The following is a 17164-nucleotide window of genomic DNA, read 5'->3' as shown; positions in this document are numbered from 1 at the left end:
GGATTCAATTGCCTACGTTTAAGGCAGTGAGATGCTCCAGGACACATGGGACATTTGCAAGGCGGTAGCAGGTATGATGCAGGACCTGTGGGAGATCTCCAGCTTCCTGCAGCCTTGGCGCAGTTAACCCATGTGCCCTCCCTGACCCACATCCTCTGTGAAAGAAGACAGCGAAGTGCAGGACAGAAGTTTGTCCTCCAGAAAAGAAAGGAGCGTTTTGCTGGAAGGCCCAGGATCTACCGATATGTGTGACCATCTCTGGAGGGAAAGGGTGGCATGTTGTGCAGGGTGGCATCAGTCCTGGATAGATCAGCTGTGGGAAAACACTGTCAGGGCATTCATAGTCATATCTCTTTTATCTCTCATCTTTACAATGCGATGTTAATTATTAATTGAAAACACCGCTGGGACAAGTTCTAATGTCACTGGAGTGCTATAAACCCAGAATAATTCTGATTAGGTATATGGCTTTTATGTTTTGCAGCTGAGATCGTAATGCTGACAGATACTAAGCACAGTGGAAGGTGTCAGCAACTTTGGGCCAGATTGAGGTCTTCTTGCACAAAATCTGGGTGGGTCTTTCACCAGCTGCACTGAAGGCATGAAGTTATCATTTTCCTTTCTGTAACACTCCTCCAGAGTGCACTTAGGTGACTGGCAACAACAATGCCATTATGTGCCCTTTAGGAGGTAAATCTTGCTGTTATAATAATTATGAAGGTGTAAAGTTCGAAGCTGGTTGGCTGATGTTCTGTGGAAAGCTCAGCAGCATGCCCTATATATTGCAAGAGATGAGAGGGAAAAGCTTATTTTTCCATTGCAAAAATGGGCTCCAGCATCGTCCCACTCTGCCTAGCGCTTCTGTTGTGTTGTGTTCATGGCACTCCAGTCTCTGTAAGTAGAAACCTGATTTCTACAGGCTCCTCTCAGTCCAGAGACGTTTCATATCTTTCACTAGTTGTATTTTATTCTCTTTCAGGTGAAGCACCTCTCCAGTGAAGCTGGTAAGTGCTCTGTGAACATGAGTTTTAAAGCATTTTCTTCTGCTTGCTGTGTGCCACCACATCTGAACACAAAATGTTTTCTCTGCTTTGCAGCAGCAGATGCTGAAGCTGGTGAGATGTTCAAAGACATTCCAGACATAAACTTAGGTGAGTTCATGTCTAAATTCTCATAAGGCTTGAAAAATTGTGAGAAAATGCTGAATTTTCAGTGTTGCAAAAAAGATGTGGGTGACTGATGGTTGGCCATGGTAACAAGAGAAACATAATTAAGTGAGCTCTGAATTACCTTCCTCTGGTTAGGTACAGACCTATCCTAGGGCTGTAACCCTGTATAAACAACAAATGCAGATGTCTTTCACTTGTGAAGTTTGTACAGACGAGTGGTGTTAAGGCTGTAACATGCTCTGGAGTCCCACCAGAATTTCCCCTCCATCTACACAATTTTTATAAAGTTTTACAAAATGGAAAATAGCTTAGATGTTTTCTTGAGCTTCTATATAAATTGTAAGGAAACCAAATACAAAAGACACAAGACATTGTACTTACTCTAATTTTTTTATTTCCTGTAATGCAAATGTCCAAGTTTTTCCTTTGATGGTGCACCGTACAATATCCCTTCTGATGCATTACCCAATATTACAGTGTTCTCCAGAGTATTGTCTCACAGTGTGACTCTTGCCACTGCCTGATAGCAAGCAAGAGGTTATCAAACTAGACATGGATAATGGTGGCCACCAGATTTCAGCCACCAAAATGCTGAGTAGTAAATATTGAGTAGCAGCTACTGTTACATTTAGGTCTGTCCCTATATTTCAGTGTAAAGAGGCTGGTCCCTCTTTATTTTTCTGTAAATGCCTGAGGATATAAAACTTGTATAAGCAGGCTCAATATGGTTTATGAGGTGAAATACATTTGATATCTGAGGTTTCATTTACATTATTTTTCATAAAATTGCTTTTCAGCTGCTGGACTGGATCTCTTTCAGGGTGATATCATGCTCCCTGTAAGTAATTCAAAATTCTGTGTCTATCACTGGTCCAAACTCTAATTTTGGTGCAAATCAGCCCATCTCCCCACAGCAGATGCATGACCAGATGTTAATTCCCTTTTCAGCAAATTCAGCGGAACGCCATAAGAAATGAGAGCTACAGATGGGAGCTCCCCATTCCGTATATTCTGGGTGATAACCTAGGTAACGCAGATACTTTATTCAGATTTTAGCTCCAATCCTTATTTGCACTGGAGTCACTGTGATAAAAAATTTGCCTTTTTCAGAACTGGTTCTCTCACAGTGAAATTCACTAATAACTAGATTGCTCCTTTACATCAAAACCTTTTTTTTTTCTTCTACAGCTATCATAACAAAACACAATTTAATAAAATCATTTTTCTTGTCAATCATTTTTCTTTTGTCCCATGCGTATATCTGTGTGTGTATCTTACCTCTCCGGGGTGAATGATCTGCAGTGTGCTAAAGGTGCTTTCCTGACGTGTGTTTTCCAGATCTCAATGCCAAAGCAGTCATTCTCCAGGCATTTGAAATGTACCGTCTTAAGTCTTGCATTGATTTCAAGCCATATGAAGGAGAGACAAGCTACATATTGTTTAGCAAAGAAGACGGGTAAGGGTTATAGCAATTTCTGTTTCGTTTTGCTGTGTAGCATCAGCTGGGAATTTATTCCGTCTGACTTCAGCGGTCTGAAAGTTTGGTCAAAACCTGTTGTCAGCAGAGAAACAGAGGCCACCCAGAAAGCATCCCATCTTACCTTCTTACACACAGCTTGGGAGCAGCTGCCTCTCTCTGCTGACTGCAGAGGATACTTGGATAATGAACTTGGAATAAGCATCTGACGTTTGAATCCCCTCATCAGTGAGTTTTCATCAGCTGCTTCCACTTTCTTACCTAGGGTTGTTTTCCATTTCAGTGGCGGGTTTAATGACCCCCATGTACATCCTTGTAACCTACTAAGGATGTGAATAGCCAGAATTTAAGTTTTGCAATCTTTTGAAGACAGATCAAAAAAATCTATGGGAAAACAGTTTGTTGTAATATTGCTATGGTTCTGAGGTGGCTCTTCTTTAATGAAAAGTCCTCTAAAAATCTGAAAGAGTTTTATAGTCAGATATTCAGGTTTCCCAGGAACTGGAAAGATTTATTTTATTTCCTACATCTAAATGTATTTTGAAATAACATGTAGAAAAGCACAAAAATATTTTCACCATATCAGCTGTGAATATTTCTTACTCTCCCAGAAATTCATAAAGGCCTGTAGACACCAATATTTCTGCCCTCAGCTCTTCCATGGGCAATATGTCCTATGACACTTACCTTACCAGACTGTGCAATCACCACGATTTTTGACAAGTTGCTGCTGAAGAGCCTGGTACCAGAAACTCCCCGGTAACCGCTGTTCAAGAGACTATAGGCTCAAGCTCTTTGTTTTCAGAACCCACATTAGAGCGTTTAGAGCTCCTGCACCAAACTTGGCCTGACATTGATTTGTGTTGTGCAAACGAAACTACAGTCCAAGCAGGTGCTCTTTAGCAGTTGCCTCTCACATCACCCTCGGGCTACCCCAAAAATTCCCAGTGAATTGACTGAGGAGCTCCTTTCCTTCTCAGTCAGGGCTAGCCTCTGTCCAGTCATGTCCTCACACAAAGAGATGTAATTTCCCACCTGCGGCCAATGCATTGCATAGCTGATGTTAAAAAGGACGAAATGCTGCTACTCTAAATCCTCCTAGATCCTTTCTCCAGCCCAAGTGATTACAAGAAAGCTGTCTGGATGAGCTTACTGTTTCTCTAGTTGTATTATGTTTCTTGGCAACTTTCTTGGCAAAATAGCAGCTGATATAGAACTAAGCTTCTCTGGATCTCAAAAATCAGGGGTGAGCTCGTCTAACATAGAGGGTAAGTAAAATGCTAGCCTCATTCAAGTGACAGCAAGAATGTTTTGGAGGCTTAGTCTGCTTCCAGAGTAGAGAGTATCTGTAGAGTATCAAGGCATCTGGTCAGTGTCTAAATAATGATTTGTGTTACTCCTTTTATATTTAAACCTTTTTCGATATCACTTTAAATCCAGTGAGCAGATGGAGAACTTAAATACAGAGAAGAAAACTCTACTCAGCAGACACTAACATCTCTCTCTTTCCCAGGTGTTGGTCCAGCGTGGGGGACCTGCACACTGGGCAGAAGCTTTCCATTGGGCAAGGGTGTGACTACAGAGCCATTGTGGAACACGAGATCCTGCACGCTTTAGGATTTTACCATGAGCAGTCGAGGACGGACCGGGATGACTATGTGACAATCTGGTGGGATGAAATTATTACAGGTTGGTTTTGACTTTCAAGACAGATTTTATAAAGTGCAGATTCACCCGTTTCTTCTTTTCCCTCCTAGATTTTAAAACATTCTTAAAGATATGATTTTTAAAACACTAGGCCACACCTGAGAACTCTGTAAATCAATCTGTAGATGTAGTGGGATTTTGATACAACTTCTCTGGTGAAAGACCAGAGACTATCTAAAGTCAGAAGAGAGAGAACCTGCTTGGAAGCCAGAAGACTTTTTTTCCCCTTGGCCCTAGGACTGGTCTGCTCTCTGATTTTTAACAAATCACTTCCCCTCTCTGAGAGTCTATTTTCTCTTGCCATGTAGTGCAAATTGTAAACTTACTGGGATGGTGTGTTGGGATCCCAACTTGTCCTGAGCTTTGAGGTGGTTCTTCTATAATGAAAGGTCTTCTCAGAATCTAAGAGGTTTTTATACTCATTGATTCAGTTTTTACTGGAATTGGGAAGATTTACTTTGTACATAAAGAAACCTCAAAGTGATTAGATCAGACAGGACACATAAAATAGGGATCTACCCTGCTCTCCCCTGCCTAGTGTGTCTCTGTAGGTTCTTGTCTTCATGTTTAGTTTCACCTGATCCAGTGGCTTTATGAGTTGCAGCAAACTCTCCACAAGCTCTCACTGGTCCCTAGACAGCTTCTCCTGCCCTCTCCTGTCAGGTTGGATTCCATACTACTTAATGATCATATATTTGAATTTCTGAAGGCATGCTAGCAAAGACTAAACTCTTGTTCCCAGTGGTGGTGCTTTGTGATGCTAGTGATACCAATGCAGCAAAGTTGCCCTGCCATTACTCGTGCTCTGTGTGGACAAACTGATCACTTCAGTCTCCAGGGTTATGCCCTCACCGTCTTTGCAAATAAGTGAAAAATACATGCAAAATAGTAATCAGAAAGGAACTAGATTCAGGGAATGCTGTGTTCTCGTTTGGATAGATAAGAACTGCTGGTACGAGCAATTTCTGCTGAACTCAAAGAGCAGTATCTGATATTTTGAATTGCTTTAAGTTGAATGGCCATGTGCGTTGCTACTTGCCTCTATCCTGCAAGTGTAGCGGGGTGGCTGAGCAATAGACAGGATGTGGATCTTGATTTTGCAGACCATCATTTTTATTGGTTTGAACAGCACTAAAACCAATTCACTTTATTCCTAACTTGGTCTCATCTTGAATCATGCTGATGAAGATGATGATCACAGTAGCATCTAGACTCTGACTTCTGGGCCCCTTTTTGCTACGCACAGTAACTAACCACTTCCAAAGCAAGAAGACTTACAACGTACTTACAATGCACTAATGTGAGCTCCATCCTGTACAGAGCTACAGAAAAGCTTGACAAATGTGCCAGTCCTCCATACATTTTTTTTTCAAAAAGTGTATAATTGAATCTCCTCAAATTATCGGTGGCATATTCAGTAGCCACAAACCTGGGACACTACAGAAATTATACAGATGATGGACTTGAGTGTGACACTGTTCTGAGTGGAGTCCTGGGGCTGGTCTGATATCATTACAGTCAATTCCTATATTCTGTAGGCTTCTGTCCAGACTATAAAATGCCATTTTCCAGTTAGGCAAATTCATTAAATAGAAAAATTCTACTGAAGCTATTTGAAAGATGTTGACTGCTCTAAAGGGAAATAAGGTTGATATGATTGTGCTCTGTGTGTGTGTGTGTGCTCACAAGCATGTGCACACATCTGTTCCCACATTAGTGAGCTGAAACTTTAATAACATGGTAGAAGTTTTTGCCATAATGTATTTTCATAACCTGCAATGCGCATAGCTGGCTGTTGAGAGACGAGATCCCCTATTCATGTTTCTGTTGACAGAAAAGCTACTAAGCCTGTTAGACTTCAGGAAAAACACACAGGGCAACCTAATGAAACAGCCTCCTCACTGTTTATTTCTTTTAAAAACACTTAGAAGTTGCCCTTTGTCTGGTAACAATCTTAAAAGCCAGCATCATTACACAAGCTTGTGTCCTGCCAAGATTTTGTCCCCAGCTATAGAGAGTGATATCACTGATTTAGCAAGATTCTCACCCTTTTTGATAAAAGGTGCAATTCAAGTATCTGTAAGAAAACAATTTCAAGCTCTTAGATAATCTCAAGCCTTGGACTGAAGACCTTTGCACCCAGAATGGACGTGCAGAAGGGAAAGGCAACCTTTATACAGAGAAACTGTAATTATCCACTGAGCGGAGTCCTGTCTTGTTTCTTCTTGGAGAGAGAGTGACAAATATTGTGAAAATATTTGTTCCTGGCAATGCTGACAATCTCTGTTACTTCCGTACCAAAGTATGTGAAATGGCTCCCTCTCTCTGCCCCAGCAGACACCTTCATCACAAAAAACTTTCTCTAAGAAACCGTGGGAAAAATGTTTCCAAAAGACATTTCAATAGAAATATCATAGCAATATCGTCAATCTAGGGTAAAACCATTTTTTTTAATAGTTTCCTAATGTATACTTTGCTTCAAAGAAGAACAGAACCTGGAGGCACCCCAGGACTGTCATACCTGTCCCCCTCGTGAAGGGAGGGCTCCAGAGCCTCTCCTTGTCTGTGTATGATCTAATATCCTCGGAAACATTTGCAGCAATATTCACAAGCTCTGGAATTAATCCTTACATTTAATCCTTCAGGATGCTTTATATTAGACCATCTAATCTGACCTCCTGTATATCCTATTCTTTACAGCTTATTGATATTTGATTTTGTACTTACTGAAGTCACGAGGGCACAGGACTGCAATCTGAAAACATTTCTTTTTTTGTCCAAATTACTTCATAAGCAAATCTTGCTAAATTCAAAGATTTTATCATAAAGTAATTGCTTTTGGGTATATTTCAATTCTGCCTCAGAAAACTGTATCCAAAGTGCCATGCTAAAGCCATTTCTTTTCCAATTTCTCTAAAAATGAATAATTTCTCTGTTCTTTCACCAGGCAAAGATCACAATTTTGCAAAGTACGATGACAGCTTCATCACTGATCTGAACACCCCCTATGACTACGAATCATTGATGCACTATGCACCCTTTTCATTTAACAAAAATGAAAGCATCCCCACAATCACAGCGAAGATACCAGAATTTGATAACATAATTGGACAACGTCTAGACTTCAGTGCCATTGACCTGAAAAGACTGAATCGGTTGTATAGCTGCAGTAAGTCATAATTTAGCCACAGCAAACTGTTTCTTTGTTTATACTTGAACCTGGCTAGTTCCCCTCCCTTATATCTCTAAACCTGCAAAAACTTTCTTAGGTGCTCTTGAGGAGGTATGGGAGAGGATCTGTGGTGTAGAGACCCAAACCCTTTGTTCCCTCCTCATCCCCCTCTTTGGCTCTGCTGTCATGACTTTTGTAAAAGTTCAATTAGTCAATGAAAGTCAATTCATTCACATCTTTTCTTCCGTGTTGCTCCTAGGGGTCTGAAATTTAGTTGTGTTCTGCTAGTGTCTGGGCAGCTTCATTATATAGTGTAAACAAAAAAACAAAACAAAACAAACAAAAACCTAGAGAAAAAATTTTAATGAGATACTATTTTGGAGGTAACCATGTGTGCATTTTTTTTTTCAGCTTCAACTCTTACTTTTTTGGACTGGTGTTCTTTTGAGCTTGAAAACATCTGTGGCATGATTCAGGGCACCACAGATGATCTAGACTGGGTCCATCAAGGGAGCAGCACTCCAGGGCAGGAAGACCACACACTTGCTGGGCGCTGTAGAGGTAAAACAAAGTTAAAAGAGCACTTTCCTATGGAAAAAGGGTGAGCTGGAGTAATGGTCTGTTGTGCATGTCTTTACTGGTCTGTGTGCTTTAAATATAGTGTCTTTAACTTCTCTGAACCTGTCATTGTAGTTAACCTTTGAGAAAACCCAACACCAACTACTCTGAAAACACTGGATTAAATGACCATATTCAAGATCCTTCCTAACAAACATCTGAGTTGCAATGTTTCTAGTGAAACAAAAGGTGTGAGTTTATGACTGCAACTCATGCTCTCATAAGCTTTTTCAACATAGTGGAATGTTCTTCACACCAGCAAGATAGAAGGGGACAAAGGACAGTCTCAACTAGAGGCCTTTGAAATATAACCTGGAAAAAGATTTACTGCAGCTTCCAAAGTCTGAATAAGAATTGTGTTAACCTCATGATAAGAATGAAACAGCACTCGTAGCCACTCGTAAATGCTGTGTTTGCAAAGTGAATTACAAGTTAAACTTGAGGAGAGCTGGTTCTGGAGGTAGAAGAAAGTTGCAAAGTATTTTATGATAGGTGTTTAGGGATAATTTTCTTTTTCACATGGTAATTTTTCCATTTTTCAAAGGAAGACAATCTCAGAAAGTCAGCCCAAGTCAGAGTTGCAGGGTGCTAGCTGGCAACTGAGAATAAAGATTAAATCCCAACGGGCAGTTCTGACAAGCAAGAGCCTGATTTGTCATTATTTAGACAGGAAAAGCCACAACAGACTTATAAAAGTTTCTTTTGTTGTAGATTTTGCCCAAGTACAGAATGAAGGAATCCTGGCCTACAGCACATTCAGCTGTGCTTTGTTACTCTTTGATAAAGGAAAAACTTGACTTGCTGCACTCAGGAGTAGACTTTTACCCTTATGTGACCCACCCACCAGAATGAAGAACAGAGCCTCAACCCCTTATAATGCTGGTACTTGTTGATCAGGTCTGAGAATGCAATATAACTCAATAAAGCCATCTGACAGCTTCTATAAGTACATGCTCCTAACCCTCATCTGACTTTTAAAATTCTTTCTCTTCTTCTTTTTTCTCTCATATAGTACAATTGTAGCAGAAAAATAATTTTGCTGAGTTGTTTGAGATTATCAGGTAAAATTAAGCACTTAACTTGCACTTATGCTTTAGCATCTTGTGACTCAGTACAAAATAAGTACCACTTACTCTGAAGAGTTAATGGAGAAGGGTGGGTGCCTCTGAAGATCTCCGGGGTGTCCAAATGAATTGCATGAGTACGGAGTGCATCTCCTTTTGGAGACCTTCAAAGGGCCATTGACTCCACCAGGAATTTAGACATTTTTGGAGAACTGGTTCTGAAGTCATCTCAAGTGGGGGCAAACTTTATGTTTGTAACACAGATGGGTCACATTTTGCCCAAACAGTTTTAACTTTGTGGTTTTTTGACTTATTATGGCTAAACAGATGGAGGGAAAGTATAGCCTACCCTTTAGAGAGGAGCTGGCAGCCTGGCTCTGGATTTGATCCCTGTATTCCCATGCTGAAGTTTGCTAAGGCCATATTCTGATTTCCGTAGATGGTTAATGTTGCCTTTATTTGACTTTCTTATCATAAAGGAGGTACACTCTAGATCATTTGGGGGCTTGATACCATAATAAGTTCAACAGCAAAGTCACGTACCTGAAAAAGGCTCACAGACCTGTTTCTCACTTGGAACAACAGTGATCATACTTATATTCAACATACTTAAATTTAACATAAATTGAACTTATTGGGAAGTGTCATGTGTGAGCATAAAGAAATTGGGTATCTTTGTAAAGGTTTCTGTGGGTAGGAGTTCAAAACATTGCTGCTGTGTGGGAGGTAGTGGAGAATATTCCCCTGACATGGTTAGAGGGAACATGATTGACAGCTCGAACAGCTCCACCAACCATGCAGGAGACTGTACTGCATCTAGGCAGCTACAGGGTTAACTGATTATGCCCCAGATGTTAGTTCGGACACGAGTCCAAGGAACCAGCCCCAACAGAGGAAGCTTTCACACAACAGCTAAAAGAATTTCACTTGTTCATGAAATCATATACTATAATGAATAACGAAAGAGCAATGTCATACAGATAAGATGCGACAAGTCCATGTGATACCAAGATAAGATACGTGTGCAAATGGTGCATCTCTAGTAAATATAAGAATAAAAGCAGACACTTAAAGTCTAAAGTAAAAAACACTTCAGAAAATGTTAGTAGGAGATTAAGCTAGAGAGGTAGGAATTCTTGACTAATTTCCCCAAACTGAGAAGATTAATTTTGAAAAGTCTTTGTGCAAGCTGTAAAAAAGAGCTTCTTCATGTTCAAGGTTGGGAGAGTGCTAATTCTGTGTCCAACCCTTTTTCAAAATCTTCGTCACTGATAAGAAATTATCTTACTCTTTACAAGGCAATAAAGCATATGATCTCTCAGATTGCATCTTTAGATGATCTTTAGTACAAATCAGGTAACAAATGTGTACTACTTACCTGCAGTCAGCACTCAATCCTCTGTCTCACATCTCGAATATCTATGAGGCATCTGAGTCCTAAGCAGACCAACTGATGCAAAATCGACATAAGCTACAGGAATGAGCTCCATCTATAAGCTAAACTACTAGTTCTGTTCTTATCCTGGTCTATCTTGGATGGTTATCATATACAGTTTCCTCTACTGTTCATGATAAGTACTGCAATTATGCCTACTAGAAGAGTGGAGCTGAAATGATAAGTTTACACCATGCAGCTAGCAGGAAATCTGGGAAGAGACAGTGACAGTCTGCATTTTCTTCACAGATGCTGGCTATTTCATGTACTTCAACACCAGCTCTGGCACGGCAGGTGAGCTGGCAATCCTAGAGTCTCGAATCCTTTATCCAAAGAGAACTCAACAGTGCCTCCAGTTCTTCTACAAGATGACAGGAAGTCCTTCTGACAAGCTGATCATCTGGTTTAAAGAGGATGATGGCACTGGAAATGTTCGCAAGATAAGGAAAATTCAAACCTTTCAAGGTAATTCTGGAAATATGAGGAATATATGGAATATTGGGGAAAGAAAAGTTGACTTACTGAGTCCATGAATGCAGTGGATTTGCTCAGAAATCAAAGTATTCTCCTGAAGCTACCAGAATATCTTGCAACTCGTCTAAGGATTTTGGTATTACATAAGTGCATTTAGCAGTGAAACTGTGGGCTGTAATAATGTAATCCAGATGTTCCAGAGCAGAAGTCACAATGTTCCTAATAATGTTATGTTACATTCAGAGACTGCGAGGGACCCCAAACTCTGCTGGAGATCAGTTGACTAGATCTCCGTTGGCTGTTATATATGTGACAGTGAATTGTTCAGATGTAAATCCTGTGCTCATCTGCAGTCAGTAAGAATCCCAGCCTGATTTTAATATGGTTGGAAATATAAAAGCATAAGTAATTTTGGAAATGTGAACTGAATTCCCACTTTGGGTGATTTTGCTAAATAGGACAAATTCAGCCACTGTGGCACTATGCATTTATGCTGTCAAAACCCAAGACCTGTGATAACCTGCCTCAATCAAGCTGCAGCAGTCTGCAGGAAAGGATAAATCCCTGGAAAAGTGGCAGCAATAGTTAATTCCAACACATTGGGTCATTGACTCCCATCCATTTCTTGTGTCTTGGCCTTTAGCCTGTTGCCCTTTATACTAGAGCCTGTCATTCACTAATGCATGAAGAGTTCCTATTGCATTGTGTCCAAAGCATTTAGATGATAAAGCAATGTGAGATAATTATAATCACAATATCAACTTAAGATCTCTAGCCTTCAGGACTCTGTGGGAGGCCCAGTTGTCCAATATGCAGCTGGAATGGATAGGTAGGAATAAGCTGCTTCATAATATCACCAATCATGCTGATGTCAATGTTTTGCTTTCCTTTCCTTTTACCTAAGCGGATGATGACCATGACTGGAAAATTGCCCACGTAACCCTCAACGCTCAGAAGAAGTTCCGTTACCTCTTCCAAGGACTAAAGGGCAACCCCAGCTCTTCATCCGGTGGGATTGCTATCGATGATGTCACACTGACAGAGACCCCTTGTCCCACAGCTGTGTGGGTCATTCAGAATTTCAGCCAAATCCTCGAAAGTGGATCACGTATTCAAAGCCCCCGCTTTTATAGCCCTGAGGGTTATGGTTTCGGCATAACTTTGTATCCCAACTACGAAAGCAGTGGCTACTCTCGCATTGCCTTTCACTTGTGCAGTGGCGAGAATGACGGTGTTCTGGAGTGGCCAGCTCTGAACCGCCAAGCTGCACTAACAGTGCTGGACCAGCACCCTAACGTCTTGGAAAGGATGTCCTCAAGCAAAAGCTTCACCACAAGCAAAGACCAAGTTAGCTCAGGTAAGTGGTGTCTGCCTGGAGGAATGATAAAAATGAAAGCCAAAGAACCCGAGTCAGAGGGCTGAGTGTGGGACTCAGAGCTGTGCAACTTTGGCTGCATTTCCCAGTTTGGGTTGCGTGCCTTTGTATGACTTTCCTGTGTATGACTCAGAATTCCTGTCCGTGAGAGATCAGCTAATGTGAAAAGTGATACATAGAAGGCTGGTGTTACTATGAACAATCACTGGAATATCTGTGTTTGACTCTAAATACAGAGTTCTCCTAAGAGCTGGCAATTCCCATTCTCCCTTTGGTTTGCCCATTATGATAGGTGACACATCACCATAGGATGGTGCAATGCCAGCAGGGTGCTGCATTCCGTTACTAACTCAACAATAATTTAAGTTAAAACTGCATTTTGAAGGCTTGGTTAACTTGAACATATATGGTCTGAATGGACAGGGTTCACATTGTAGCTGTGTTTAAGAAAAAAATACCTGAAACCACCTGTGAGATCAGCCTGCAGCATTTGAAGCCTGTCTTGCTTGGCTGGGTGTAGACTGCAGATTATTAACTCTTTCACACAGGGACTACCTTTTAACTCCAGGTTTGTATAGCATGTAGCACCACAATTCCACATCCAGCCCTAGGATTTCCCGTGGATGTGTTCATTCAAAGAAATAAGAAAAACAGGACAATATTGAGTGTGGTGCAGAATAAAATACTGGAGATGAATCTCTCTTCACTTTTTCCAGTGGAAGTTTAGTACACACTTTTTGAGCAGGAGGTTTTAAACCTTAGGTATGAATATGTTTAACAGAACCATAGCAATGAACAAAATCTGCTAGACTCTAAGCCAAACGTACTGAAAAACTGATGAGGGAGTGTTCTTATGCAGGAGGGAGCTCTTGGCTGGTGACAACAAGGAGATAACTTGCATTTGCTTAGTCCTCAATGAAAGGGGAGTTGTGGAATTTAAATGTCCTCACATAGACTAAGAGTTCTCATGCAGACCGTGTCTAAGGCACGTGCTGGCACCTATAATTTGTCAGTCCTCTGTGATTTGTTTGGGCATTTCAGCTCTGAACTTGATTTTATAGCATAAATCCTGTTGAACACTGTAATGCACAAAAAGTCACGCCATAGTGCCAGCTGCAGAACTTTTTGGTTCTTACTCACCAGTCATACTCTCTTTGCAGATGGTACCTTAATATGGGAGAAACCATCAATTTCTGGAACATTTGATGACTCGTGCAATTGCTATAGAAGTATAAACTGGGGGTGGAGTAGCTTCATATCCCATAGCCAGCTGAAACGGAGAAGCTTCCTGAAAAATGATGACCTTATTATTTTTGCAGAATTTAATGGTAAAGACCCTCCTCCTGTTTCTCCTCACAAAAATAAATGGGTGATCTTTTCTATCTCTTTTCATACAGCCAAGTAATAATTACTACCTGTCTCTGAGTCATCTTCTCTTCTAATGGGGATCAACTTTTAAAAGCATTTCTGTGTCTTAGTTCTAGGTGGGTGATGTTGACTGAAGTGATTGTGAATTCAGAGGAATCGAAATGGCAATGATTTACTGAAGATTAACTTCTTAGACACCTCTAAGCACCCTAACCAGTAGCTATGTCCATTTCCATGCACTGAACATACTAAAAGGTCTTCCTTGTGGTGTTTATTTTCAAACAGAACAGCCATGCTTGGCATAATTTTTCAAAGTACAGAATACCACTGATTTGCCTAACTAGTTACCACAATTGCAGTATTATTTTCTATCTTACGCTTTAAATATGTAGAACTTGCTGTGGTACAGCCAGAGCTCTGTAAAGGGCAAATGGACAAGGAGTACCCTCTGGTCCACAAAGCACCCTGTGAGCCCCTGCTATGAAGAGTACCACATATTGCATCAGTCACTGTTATCTGAGGTCTTTCTCCTCTCTTTTCTTTTTTAAAAGATATAAGTCACCTCACTAACACTGAAGTCCCTGTTGTCCTTGGACAATCTGCCTTGACGGAAGGGCTCGTTCTTGAAAGGCAGAAGAGAGCAGCCCAGGATATGGAGCCCGTCCAAGACCAGCTGCCTTATCTGCAAGACCCGTGTGACCCAAACCCTTGCCAGAATGATGGAGTCTGTGTAAATGTGAAAGGAAGAGCAAGCTGCAGGTACCACAGACCACTTCCCTGCTTGCCTTGGATTTCTTTTGACCCAAATGATGCAGCGAATAACTATTCAGAGCTACAGACCTCAGAGGTCTGAGCCACCAGGTTTTCAAGGACCAGTAGGAACAGAACACTTCACCACAGTGACTGGTTTCTGCTAGCAGCCATAAGGGGAGGCAAAGAAACTCCATTCTATGGTGCTTCCAGAGGAGGTAAATAATCTCCAAGGAAGGTGGGGATGCTGTGATGTGAACCCCTCTAATGGGAACTGCCCATCTGGGATAGTGAGTGTGAGGACCTTGAGGTGGGCCTACAGGGCAGGAGAAAACTCATGATCCATGTGAATCTGTTCTTTATTTTCCCAGGTGCCCGTCAGGACAAGCCTTCTTCTTTACGGGTGAGAGGTGTCAGTCAATGCAGGTCCATGGGAACATCCTGGGAATGACAGTCGGTGGCATTGCTGGAACCATTGTCTTAACCATCGTCCTCATTTCCATCATGGCTAGAAGATAAAGAGCTGCAGCCTGGTATTTTTCCATAGCTCATAAGACATCAGTTTTCAGTGAAAAATTATGAATAGAACTTGTAGATGACCAGTCAGTGTATGGATAAAATGCTCTATCTGCATCTTGGCATCAATCTGTAGCACTTGCACTTAAAGAACATCACGTAAAACTGCTGTCTAATGAAAGTCCATACCTTGCCTCTCTTGTGTATTCTTTGAATGTTTTGTTTCTTCATAAAATAGCAAGTGGTAGTGCTGGGAGTCCACGCATTTACTCTCAGCTCTCAGCTTACTCTCAGTTCAAACTTACATTAAATGGCTGGTAGAACCTCTCAAAACACTGGAAAAAGTCACACAGAAGCACATATATTAAGATTCTAGAAATTACCTATAGAAATTATTCAAGAAATCTAAAGGGTACAAATCCTTAGTTATGTAAATCAGTACATCAATACTCATTTTCCATGGAGCTGTGCTGGTTTACAAAAGCTGAGTAGCTCTTACATAGGATTAATAGTAAACTACTGTTGTATATTTTTGGCCAATTCTCTATCAGGGAAATAATTTCACATTAGAGCTAGTTGTCTTTCTAGAAGGCCTGAACACATAAGGTTTTCAAATATTCAAGTGAAAATCTATTCTCTAGGTATAATCCAAGGGGTTTTTTAACTTCTATAAAACTTCCATGATTTCAGCAGGCTCTGGATGAAACTGGAGCAGAGCATCAGTTATCATAGGATAGGATCTGTAGTGGTTAGCATTAAATCCATATCTCTTTGGAAATCATCATCTCACAAGTCAAGGAAAGGGGTGGGAGTCTGTGAAGATGAAGACTGAGTCTGTGGTACTAAATTTTGCTGGATAAGGTGTTAACACCCTACAACTTATTGCAGATGGCAGGAAGCAACTGATCTGGTGTGTCCTAAGATTTCTGCTTCCAAGGGCTCTAAGCTTCCACACTTGAAACGTTGTTAGCCAGGCAAAAGCCTCAGTGAAGTTCTCGTGAGCTCACAGGTATTCATGGTTGGTAGAGCTTGTCTGAGCTGCCACCAAAGGAGGGATGGGCAGAACGGGACCATCCCAGACCCTGGTGAGCCCCAGACAGACCTTCATCACCTCTGCGGCTCTGCCCTCCCCATAGCACACCCAGTTTCCAGCCAGCTTCTCGTGATGTGAAGAAAAGAGTATTGGTGGGTAGAGGACACAAGCCTGTAAGGAATGAACCTCATTTCTTCTGCTAATGGTGTTAACGAATCCACCTGAGGTCCCAGGTGCTACAAGGTGACATGCAGTTGGACATACCTTACATACTGGGCACTTTGCACATGGGTGGGGCTGGGGGAGAGCAACTTTTAATTTTGCCTAACTTGACTTTTCCAAAATGCAGCTGTTTCCTGAACATGTTTCATGGGGCAGTGTAAGAAGCAAACATGCTGGCCAGACTGCTGAATCATGAAAACATCAGAGATCAGAACATAATTGGCTTTGCAGTCCAAAGAAAAGGTATCACAGCGTCACACCTGTAAAGCCCAGTTCTGGGGCACATTGATTTTCACTGGCCACTGTAGTGTGGATAGAATGGTCATGGGCTCTTTGCATTGTTCATATTGAAGGTTCGCAGAGTCTTCAAGGAATCAAGGTTGAAATCTGGGCTTGAGCACATGTAAGAGTTGTTCAGCAACTGTCACAATCCAAAGACTCTAAGCAGGGAATGTGAGAGCAGGCAGGTCTGTGCTTCAGAGACTTGTATGTCGCCATTTCCTCCTTTGCTATTTTTCTTGAGCTGAAATAAATCAGAGGAAGGTGCCAAGGCAGTGACTGCTCTTCAGGATTTGGGTTTTGCAGTTTATGGGAAGCCTATTCTAACTCAGTGGGAGTGGATAGTTCTGCAGCAGCTCAATATTGCACAAACTATTTCCAGAGTGGATTAGACCCAATGGCTGTTCAAAGACAAATTTTGCTTGGAAAAATGTGTGACGGTCTGATTTTCAAGTTTCCACTGGTCATACAGTTTAAAGAGATTCTGGATTTTCAAATATTTCTT

General features: G+C 41.3%; 1 protein-coding gene across 2 annotated transcripts; it reads left to right on the top strand.

Annotated features, from left to right (window-relative positions):
* Positions 1 to 825: 825 nt before the first annotated feature.
* On the top strand, positions 826 to 15137 carry MEP1A (meprin A, alpha (PABA peptide hydrolase)). 2 transcript variants are annotated; one of them, XM_010076736.1, is made up of 14 exons: positions 826 to 894; positions 980 to 1004; positions 1104 to 1151; positions 1967 to 2007; positions 2118 to 2196; positions 2508 to 2625; positions 4160 to 4335; positions 7301 to 7522; positions 7937 to 8086; positions 10892 to 11107; positions 12021 to 12482; positions 13652 to 13819; positions 14411 to 14618; positions 14981 to 15137. In XM_010076736.1, the coding sequence occupies exons 1-14, from the start codon at positions 826 to 828 to the stop codon at positions 15126 to 15128; spliced, it is 2130 nt and encodes a 709-aa protein (XP_010075038.1). In that variant the 3' UTR covers positions 15129 to 15137. The 2 variants fall into 2 exon arrangements, with proteins under 2 accessions (XP_010075038.1, XP_010075039.1); XM_010076737.1 differs by having other exon boundaries at positions 1098 to 1151; positions 12021 to 12473.
* Positions 15138 to 17164: the final 2027 nt, after the last annotated feature.

The sequence above is a fragment of the Pterocles gutturalis genome, unplaced genomic scaffold (assembly GCF_000699245.1).
Source record: "Pterocles gutturalis isolate BGI_N339 unplaced genomic scaffold, ASM69924v1 scaffold1013, whole genome shotgun sequence".
Taxonomy (NCBI): Eukaryota; Metazoa; Chordata; class Aves; order Pterocliformes; family Pteroclidae; genus Pterocles; species Pterocles gutturalis.
Note: the sequence above shows the minus strand (reverse complement) of the source record. Positions and strands in the feature narration are given on the sequence as shown.